The sequence below is a fragment of the Lotus japonicus genome, chromosome 2 (genome assembly GCF_012489685.1).
Source record: "Lotus japonicus ecotype B-129 chromosome 2, LjGifu_v1.2".
NCBI lineage: Eukaryota > Viridiplantae > Streptophyta > Magnoliopsida > Fabales > Fabaceae > Lotus > Lotus japonicus.
Window position 1 is genome coordinate 7652990 of NC_080042.1, and position 11089 is coordinate 7664078.

Here is an 11089-nt window from a genome sequence, read left to right on the forward strand (position 1 = left end):
TGAAAAGCATTCTCATGTAAAATGTAGTTTGAATATAAATAAATATATTAAAGGAATTCCGACCCCTCTCCTATACAATTGATCGCCAAGAAGTGTATAATGACTTGCTTCACGAATCTGATCTTTAGAAAACTTCAACAAATCAGAACCATCTGCTTCCAAGCACTTTTTGATTCGCCCTATCCAATCTGAATCCACTATAGTTAACATCATTATTGTCTCATTTTCCTCAATACTTGGGCTGTTCAAAATCTCCTGGATGACTGACTTATTGTTTCCTGGCTTCTTGGTGCTTGCTAACTTTGACAGAATATCTGCCCTTGTATTCTCCTCCCTCGGAACATAATTAATTTGTACTTTGTCCATCTGTTTTATCAATCCTTTTGCTTTCAATAAATACTTAGCCAACTGTGCATCCTTCGCTTGATATTCGCCCTGAATCTGCCTAGAGACTATCTGAGAATCTGTTTTGATCATAAGGCTCTTGACGCCCATTTCGATTGCCAACTTCAAACCTGCAATGATAGCTACATACTCTGCCTGGTTATTACTTGCTTTGAAGTCAAACTTAAGGGATTGTTCAACTGTCACGCCTCCTGGTCCTTCTAAAATTATTCCAGCTCCACTTCCCTTTACGTTAGATGAACCATCGACAGACAAACTTCATTCGCCATCTTCCATAGCTTTCTCACTGGAAGACATTTCGTTAACGAAATCCACCAATACCTGTGCTTTAACCAAACCTTTCCTTTCAAAAGTGATTCCAAACTCTGACAATTCAACAGCCCAGGAGACAATTCTTCCAGCCAGATCAGATTTTTGTAAAACTTGGCGAAGTGGTAAGTCAGTTTTTACCACAATTCTAAAGCCTTGAAAATAAGGTCTTAATTTCCTTGCGGATATGATTAAAGCTAATGCAGCCTTTCAATTTTTTGGTATCTAACCTCAGCTCCTTGGAGGGAATGACTCACAAAATAAATGATCCTCAAATCATCTTTATTCTCTTGCAACAAAACTGAATTAACGGCATTATCGGATATGGAAATAAACATTGACAATGAAATACCTGGAATTGGTTTAGCTAAAATTGGCGGACTAGACAAATGATCTTTCAAGCTTTTAAACGCCCTTTCACATTCTTCAGTCCACTGGAAAGCTTTGTTCTTCCTTAAACACTGAAAAAATGGTGCTGATTTTTCTCCAGAACACGGAAGAAATCTGGACAGAGCTGCTATCCTTCCTGTCAACTTTTGCACATCTTTAACTGAGATCGGACTCTGCATGTCTAGTATCGCCTTACACTTATCAGGATTCGCCTCAATACCTCTCCTTGTGATCATAAAGCCCAAGAATTTTCCACTTTGAATTCCAAACGAACATTTTTCTGGATTAAGTCTCATGTTGTGCTTCCTGAGTTCGCCAAACGCCTCCTTTAAATCAGAACAGTGTGCAATCATTTCCGCTGACTTAACCACCATGTCATCCACATAAATCTCCATGTTCTGACCCACCTGTTTGTCAAACACTTTGTCCATCAATCGCTGATACGTTGCTCCCGCATTCTTCAGCCCAAACGGCATAGTCTGATAACAATAATTCGCCTGGTTTGTCATGAAAGCTGTCTTCTCTTCATCTGGCTGATACATTCTTATCTGATGATACCCTGAATATGCATCCATGAGGCTAAGCATTCCAAATCCAGACGCCCTATCCACAAGCTTATCGATATTCGGTAAAGGATAAGAATCCTTAGGACAATGCTTGTTCAAATCTGTATAATCAGTGAACATCCGCCACTTTCCATTAGCTTTCTTCACCATTACCACATTCGCCAACCATGTTGGATACTTAACCTCCCTAATGAATCCAGCTTCCAATAACTTGTTGGTTTCTACCTTCACTGCTTCTGCTTTTTCTTCGCCCATCTTCCTTTTGAACTGAACAACAGGTTTCGCCCCAGGATTTAATGCCAATTTGTGACAAATGAATTCCGGATCGATTCCTAGAAGATCTTTTGCACTCCATGCGAATAAATCCATATTCTCAGATAACAATTTTACCAACCTGTCCTCTTGACTTGTAGTTAAATTAACACCGACTTTTAAGTTCCGTTCGCCAATTTGGACCGCCTTAGTTTCTTCTTCTGATGTCATCTTATTCTCAATGAATCCGTCGCGAGGATCCAAACTAACGTTTGCCTGATCCACATTCACCTCATATACTCGGTGCCCTTCCTTCACTGCTTTCTTTCCCATATGACCATACTGCTTGAAGCTTTCCGAATAACACTTTCTGGCAACCATCTGATCAGCCTTTAAAACTCCAACTCCTCCTTTGCTTAACGGATACTTAGCTGTTAAATGCCTTGTTGAAATGATCGCCCCCAATCTGTTGAGTGAAGGCCTCCCAATGAGCACATTATAGGGCGAAGTACATTTCACCACCAAAAACTTAATAGCAAACGTCTCCGCATTTTTCCCTTCTCCAAAGACAGTCTTCAGCTCCACATAACCTCTAACAAATACCTTTTCTCCAGAAAAACCCACTAAAGAACCATCATAAGGCAACAAATCAGATTCATTTAGCCCCAATTTCTCAAAAGCATCTTCATAAATCAAGTCCGCCAAGCATCCTTGATCCAAAAGCACCCTCTCAATTTCGTAATCAGCAATTCTCAGCATTACAACAATTGGATCGTCTTCATGAGGTTGAACTCCCTCAAAATCTCGCACAGTAAAAGTTATATCGGGCTGATTGGTTGCCCAACTTCCCCAATCGTTAGAATAAACAACATTAATGGAATGAACGTACCTCTTACGAGCTGAATTAGTAGTTCCTCCGCCACGAAACCCACCAAAAATAGAATGAATCCGCCCCTTCGCTTTCCCATCTGACTGTTTATTCTGTTCATCAGTATCAATCTCCTTTCCCTTTTCATCACGCTTTGTTGAAGTTTCTGCCTAATCTGAATTGTTTCGCCCAGCTAAGTGTTGCATGCATCCCGCCTTTATCAATTTCTCAATCTCCTTTCGCAAAGTGAAGCAATCATCAGTGTCGTGTCCCGAGATTCTATGATACTCACACCACTTTCTCTTATCCACGTTGCTGCCTGTTGGTTGTTTTGGTTGCCGGGGAAAACGGATTACATTCGCCTCCAAGCACGTGTGTGATGACCCGGGTTTATATGATGTTTTTAAGGTTTTTCCTTGTAGGTTTTGAGTCTTTTTCTTGTGTCTCATGTAGTGTTTCATGCATTCTCATGCACATTTATCTTTTCTTGAGTATTTGTTTTGTTTTGGTAATTTTGTAGTTTTATAGGGAGTTTTCTTGCATTTTAAGTTAAGTTTAGGACTTGCATGATTTTCTTTTGTTTTATGAAGGACCTCTTGTGCTAATGAGCTCTTGGAGCTTCTAGAATCTTCCTTGACTTGTTGGTTAGGTTTGGAGAGCAGAAACTGAAGGAGAAAGAAGGCCAAGAAGCATGGAATTGATGGAGAACTTAAAGAGGATTGAAAAGAGGAGTTTCAGAAGCCAAAAAGTCCTTTTCAGGCGAGCTTAAGCGCCTAGGCGCTGGGAATGGGCGCTTAGGCGCCAATTAGCTCCAGAGAGCATGTTTTGGGCATGCAATTGGCGCTCAGGCGCTCTGAATTGGCGCCTAAGCGCCCAGAACAGCCCAGCCTCGTTTATTTTGCCTATAAATAGGATTTTAGTCATTTTCTTTTGGAATCTTTTGATACTTTGTAACATTCAGAGGTAGAGGATCATCTAGGAGAGTGAGAGAAGGCTTCCAAGCTTGTAATTCAGGTTCTTAGCCAAGCATGGCTCTTGCCATGCTTGGCTAATCTCTCTTCTTTTGCTTTGGATTTCTTTGTAAGACTTTTTATATTTGAGTTATAATCTTAAGTTCTTTCCCACATGTTCTCCTTCTTCCCTTGATTCCCATTTTCTGAATTTCAGTCTAAGCTTGTATGCATGCTTGCTTTATACTATTCTATAATCAGAACGGAAGTTTGTTATAGATTAGGGAACCGATTTGGGATTACCCCTTCTATGCTTGCTACTAGGAATAGAGGAAGGGTTGGGGTTTGATGGCCTGAAATTGCATGATCTAAAACCTCATATAAATGACTAAGTACACAAGGAATTGGGCTTAGCTTTTAGTATGAGAGAATTGCTTATGTGAGGAATCAATAAGTGAGTAACTAGGCTATATCATCAAGGAGAGATCCATGAGAACATGTGCTTAGAATGATGTACTTGAATTGACTAGTTGAACAAGAACCCAAAGCATGTTATTTACTGAATTGTCTTTTTATTTTCCTTTTTCCTTAGTACTACTTCAACATATCTCTTATTTAATAATACAAACCTTCATACTCAAGGCTTAAGCTGAATTTAGTCACTCACAATCCCTGTGGTTCGATATTTAAAACCGGGTGGATTCCGTACACTTGCGGATTTACCAACAGTGTGTAAAGCTTCGGTTAAATTAACTGCCAATGGTGTTACACGATCATGTTGATTTCGAGTCCACGTCATCGAATGTCCATACCCACGACTCCCATACGGTTGAGCACGATGCTTAAATTGAGAACGGTTATCATAACGGTTCCTGTAATTGTATCCTTTATCCCCACGTTCGGCCAATCCTTTTGAACGCTGATCGGTAACCGCTCCTTTCTTCGCCTCAAACTGCTGTTGTTGTCCAGCGTACGCCGCGTTCGGGCGATTCTTCTTAACTTGATCACTTTGCTCCTCCCTTATGAATCCTTGAACTCTCACACGTAATTGTGCCATCGTCTCCACCGGCTTTCTGCTTAAATTACTGTTTAAACTTCCAGGCCTTAATCCTAACTCAAACGCTGCAATGCAAATTTCTAGCATCTTATCCTCCAAATGAACAGACAATTGATTGAATCGCCCCATATATGACTGTAAAGTTTCATTTGGACCTTGACGAACATTAAACAATGTCGCCGGAGCTACCTTCTGGGCGCGGCTGGTTGAAAATTGAGACAAAAACTTCGCCGATAACTCTGTGAAATTCACAATCGAACGTGAAGGTAAAGTGGTGAACCAAATCATTGCCGATTTCTTGAAAGTTGATGGAAGCATCTTGCATTTGAGTGCATCTGATGCTCCCACAATAACCATCTTTGTGTTAAAATACACCAAATGGTCCTTTGGATCAGTATCGCCATAATACGAATCCAAGACAAGCGTCTTCAAATTGTCTGGAACGGTAGTGTTTGCTATTTCTTCTGTGAAAGGTTGAAAATCCACCACGGTAGTTGATTCTGAAGTTGCTGGTTGTGTTGACGGAGATCATTGAGATCATTCATGATCTGTTGGAGAACGTCGGGAGAAACACCATCAGGAGGATTTTGGTTCCTCTCTCCGTTCGCCCCAGATCGAGTCACCATTGTTTCTGCGTATGAAGCCTAGGAAAAGTTCCTTCGGCCCCACGGTGGGCGCCAATGTTCCGGTATGGAACCTCAGACTTAGGCTAATCAAATTGAGTGCAAGCGAAGTAACGAAAAACTAAGAAAATGCGTAAAATGATAGGTCACCTCCGCTTGGGTGGTGCCTTTTTATTTATAGCTTGGGTTTTAGTCCGAATAGACCATGGGTGACCCGGCCCATTAAGTACAGAATATTGGTTAGCCTAATTACACGTTAACCTGGTTCGCCCATATCAGACCAAATCCCATTATGAAAGATCCACTACAGTGACTACACAATCAACATAGACTCCATTATTATCAATTATTATTATTATTATTATTATTATTATTATTCAGCTTAAACTTCATAGAACTAAGCACAATCTTGATCGTATACTGTTTTCTACTTTCAAACATCTGAAGCAATGAACATAACTAACCTATTAATAAACAATAATAATTCATTTTAAAGCACTATTTCCATTACAAATCAATCCATTTTTAAGTTTTAACTAAACTTGAAGTATTTTTGAAGATCTGCTTCATGACGCCTGTGAAGGTTAACTCTCAACCCATGCTTCATGTAGAGAGTCAAAGCAAGCTTTGGCACCACAGGGTGGTTCTCCACCACCTTCACGCGGTAGCGGAAGATGATGCTGGCTGCAGCATATTTCATCTGGTAGTATGCAAAATCTTTGCCTAAGCACAAGCGAGGTCCGCCATTGAAAGCAGCGAATTTGTAGGCAGACTCACTCATGAAACGCCCGTCTCTTAACCATCTTTCTGGCATGAACTCCTTGCAGTCCTTTCCCCATATGCTCTCCATTCTTCCCATTGCATAAATTGCATAGATCACTTTTGTTCCCTTCTTTAGGACTGTCCCATCTGGGAAAATGTCATCTTCCACCACCTGAAAAATCATAATTGAATTTCAAATTAGATAAATGGTACCAACATTCACTTGGAACTCTTTTTTCAGTCCTAATTTGATGGGAGTCACACGAATTTTTTATACTGAAAGAGAGTGTATCAAGATCTTGTGTCTCCACATGGTGTTTAAGTTTCCTGTCTCACCATTGAAATCTTGTCATGTTAACTAAAAAGTATATGAGTGGGGAAGATACAAGCTTATATGATGGTTTTTAATTTACATGTCAAAATTTTGAGGTTAGGTCAAGAAATTATAAGACACCATTTGGTGACAGAAATTTTGAATCTGTTATTAGTACTCCTTTTGAAATTTTATCAACAATTTACAGCTTCCTCACATCCCAATTTACATTCAATACTACCTTGAATTGTGTGATCATGTTTCTAATTTAGCCAAATGGGTGATCGACAGATTTTAATTTCCATATGGACTATTTCAAATCAAATTTGTCTTACTTTTCAGGATCAGATTTGAGTCTTAACTCTTAAGTCAACTTGTCTTTATGCAATAACTATTTCTCAGTTATTGGCTCCCTCACCTGGCCTGATAAAGATTATGTTTTGTCAGGCTAAGGAGTTGACGACCTAGTACTTGTAGCTCTCATATTTATAAGGGTTAAATATGTTTTTCGTCCCTGAACTTTCAGTGAGTGCTGGTTTTCATCCCTTACCGGAGTAAAAGCTGGAAAGAGTCCTTGAACATAAGGAAAATAGCTGGTTTTCATCCCTGCCGGAGTGGTGGCGTTGACCACCGTAGCCACATGTGCCGGTGGACTGACGTGGCCCTTCGCCACGTCAATTAATGAGGATGAGTCACATTTTTTTTTCATTTAAAAATAAGTAATTTACTAAATTCTAAATTAACCCCTAACAATCCACTAATTATCCTAACCTAATCTAACCCATCTAATCCCAAAACACACCAACTCTCATTAGTTAAGATTATAGAAAACCCTGAATCTTCATCATTTTACCATTTTCTTCATATTCTTTTTATTTTCATCCAAGATTTCATCATATTCATGCTCATCAATGCCCAGAAAACCAAAAAATAAGAAAATCAATGTTCTCAACGTATTTAATCCAGAAAATAGTGTTCATTAATCTTCTTCCTCCTGAAACACAAACACCCCAAAAGTTGCTGAAATACTACAATTACCAAGTGAAATTTAATTAAATACAATAGCATGCATTTGCTCTACCAGATAGTGCATATAATAGAAGAGCTTAGATTAGATCCATGAAGTTCAACTCTCTCACCACCCCCACAATCCAAACCGCAACCCCACCACCCCCACAACACCACTACTCTCAAACCCCAAATCCAGAAATTACAACCCAAAAATCCCAAATACAGAAAATAACCCACAAAACTTCATACCGATGAACCTCCATCGTTGTGCCTCCCTACACTTAAACTCCGGATCTGAAGAAGAAAAAAAAAACCACAAGAGCAAAGTTTGAAGCTTTTTTCATAGAACCATCAAAGTAGATAAGCAAAACCTCCATATCCCATAAGAATAAGAAGATCTTCCTTTGTTATTCAGATCTAAGGCCCTATCCCCTTATTTCTAGTTGCCGTTTTGGGCTGGGGTGTGGCGAGCGACGTGGTCGGGGTGGCGACGCGTTTTTGGGAGGTGAGGTTGATGTTCGCTGTTTTTGGGGGCGCGTTCTTGGCAGATTCAGGGATAGACGAGGGTGGTTTGAGCGATGGAGGTTGGTGATGTTCGTTGGTGGTGGCTGGGATTCAGATCTGAAAGGAGAAATTTGAAGGAAGATGGTGATGAAGGAAGATGAAGATGTTGTTGATGAGCGTATTATTTGAAGATAATGAAGGATTGTTTTTCAATTTTCATAATTATTTTAGTTCATAATATAATGAAATTAATTATTTTGTGTAAATGTAAAATAAAATTTAATTAAAAAATCCAACTAGGTTTCATTAATTGATGTGGCAATGCCACATCAGCTCACCATGACAGGTGACCTCGGTGGTCAGCGCCGCCCCTCCGACAGGGACCATTTCCAGCTATTTTCCTTATGTTCAAGGACCATTTTCAGCTTTTACTCCGGTGAGAGACGAAAACCAGTACTCACTGAAAGTTCAGGGACGAAAAACATATTTAACCCTATTTATAAATGCCGGTCTGAAACAAAGTAAATACTTGGAATAAATGTGGCCGTAATTGTGGTCGCCATGCAGTAACGTAAACTATGGTGCTGGGGTCACAATTGCAGTTGTGTGTGTAGTTTTAAAACCTTGGTATGAAGAATTGAAGACAAAGGGATGAGAAACAACAAATTTGTACTAATTTTTAAATGTCAGTCTGAAGAATTTAATAGCAAGTCATGACAATATGTTGCAGGGATGAGAAACAACAAATATGTAACTTAATCCACATGCAGAGGCAGTGCCGAGAATTTCTAGTTATCACATGTTTGGATCAGCTTATATGTTCTCAGAATCAATTTTAGAATCCTGAAGCTAACTACTCATAGAAGCTTCTTCTCAAAATTAGTTATGATTTTAGAATCAACCGAAGAAGTATTTCCAAAACAAAATTCAAAAGCATGTCTTTCAACTCTCTCCTTGTGATGATCATTGAGAAATCAATTATCAAATGGAATTCTAGTGAAGCAGATCAATATGAAAGTCACAAAGAATGAGTATGAACAAAAAGAAAACTTAAATTGTATTAGAAATTGGGAGGCCTATACTCAACCACAAAAGCTAGCTCAAGAGTTGAGGTTTGCACAACCCTTATAAACACTTGATTGGCCTTATCTCTAGCCAATGTGGGACTTCTAACACACCCCCTCACGTCCAGGATTGAACAGACTGGAACGTGGGAACAACAACGGGTGGCCCAAATATGGGAGGTCTCCACAACAAACAACAACTGGATCTAGGATAGGCTCTGATACCATATTAGAAATTGGGAGGTCTATACTCAACCACAAAAGCTAGCTCAAGAGTTGAGGTTTGCACAACCCTTATAAACACTTGATTGGCCTTATCGCAATGTGGGACTTCTAACACACCCCCTCACGTCCAGGATTGAACAGACTGGAACGTGGGAACAACAACGGGTGGCCCAAATATGGGAGGTCTCCACACAACAAATGGATCTAGGATAGACTCTGATACCATATTAGAAATTGGGAGGCCTATACTCAACCACAAAAGCTAGCTCAAGAGTTGAGGTTTGCACAACCCTTATAAACACTTGATTGGCCTTATCTCTAGCCAATGTGGGACTTCTAACAAATTGAAATATTGAAATGTTACCTCCTTGTGATCCATAGGCACAGAAGGATATAATCTTAAAGCTTCTGAAAGAGCAGCATGCAAATATTCCATCTTTTTAATCTCCTCTGGTCTAAATGTCAAAGAATTTCCCAACTCTTCCTTCTTGATTCCCTCCCTCTGGCTCACCACCCTGTAAATCTCTTCTAGTATTCTTTCCTCCACTTCAGGATTCTGATCAACCAACCAGAAAAACCAGCTCAAAGCAACAGAAGAAGTGTCCCTTCCTGCTAATATGAAATTCACACATATATCCCTCAAGAACTTGTCTGAATATGGTTTTCCACTCTCATCCTTGAGCCTCATGAACACAGTTAACAAATCTGATTTTTGCTCATTGTAATTGCAAAGAGAGAGTTCCATCTTTCTTGTCCTGATAACATTCTCAGCAAACTCATTAACTTTCTGTATTGATTTCTTTAGCTTTCTCTCCATTCCCAAGTTGAGAAACCTCATGGCCTTCCAAAGGCATGCAGGGGTTACAAATCTCAACACAGTTGCTTCAGTTGCATCCTCAAAGGCTGTGGCAAATGGAATATCAGGTAAATGTGGCTGTGAACAGCCAGGATCGATACCAAAAGCTATCATGCACACATTATCAAAAGTGAGCCTTAACAAGATATCTTGGAGATCTATGGCAATTGATTTGTGAACAGATGATTCCAACACAGGTATGAGCCTCTTGTGAACAAGCTCAAAGAGTGACTCATTTGTTAGTTTCCTGAACTTTGAGGAGTGGAATTCAATGCTTGCTGTCTTCCTCTGCCTCTGCCATGTCTCATCATCAGCACTAAAAATCCCATCTCCAAGAAGATCAGAAACTGTGTCCCTGAAGTATTTTCCTTTTGGGAAAAAAGTGAAATTTGTCTTGAGAAGATGCTCTATGTTTTGAGGATCAGAGGTAATGATGCAGTTGAGGTCTGTGAACCAAGGCCCTCTGAATGTAAAGGTTCTATTTTGATGGTTCAGAATATCTGTGAGAAACTCATACATGTTGGTTCTTAGTCCTGTGAGCAAGGAAGGTAGCATTCCAAGGAAAGGCCAAATGGGTAGGCCATGATGCTTCTTTGAACTCAAAGAATGAATTGCTATGAACACCATGGCTGCAATGATGATCTCCAAGGTTTGGATGTGTTGAAAGAGGAAGATGGTGAAGGAAAACAAGTTTCCTGTGGCTTCAGCCATGTGGGACTGGGAGGAAGTGTGGTTCAGACTAGTACTGCTAGGTTTGGTCATGGTGTTGGTATGATAGGGAATGTTGAGATGCATGAGCATGGTTAGTTTCAAGGGTACAATTTTTGGTGCCTGTGGTAATATATGCAATGTATATGTGGGTGATGTGTTATGTTACTTGGCGTGCTTAGTTTTGATTTGGTGAGCTGAAAATGGTGTGTGAGTGTGTGACAAT

General features: G+C 39.8%; 1 protein-coding gene across 1 annotated transcript; it reads right to left on the reverse strand.

Moving 5' to 3' along the window:
• Positions 1-5572: 5572 nt before the first annotated feature.
• Positions 5573-11089, reverse strand: LOC130737492 (cytochrome P450 86B1-like). The gene is made up of 2 exons (XM_057589277.1): positions 9664-11089; positions 5573-6354 (listed from the first exon to the last, which is right to left on the reverse strand). The coding sequence occupies exons 1-2, from the start codon at positions 10954-10956 to the stop codon at positions 5953-5955; spliced, it is 1695 nt and encodes a 564-aa protein (XP_057445260.1). The 5' UTR covers positions 10957-11089; the 3' UTR covers positions 5573-5952.

Coding starts and splice junctions, on each gene's coding strand:
- LOC130737492 (XM_057589277.1), bottom strand. CDS start 10,956: ATGCTCATGCATCTCAACATTCCCTATCATACCAACACCATGACCAAA. Junction 6,355..9,663: donor TGCCTATGGATCACAAGGAG/GTAACATTTCAA, acceptor ATGATTTTTCAG/GTGGTGGAAGATGACATTTT.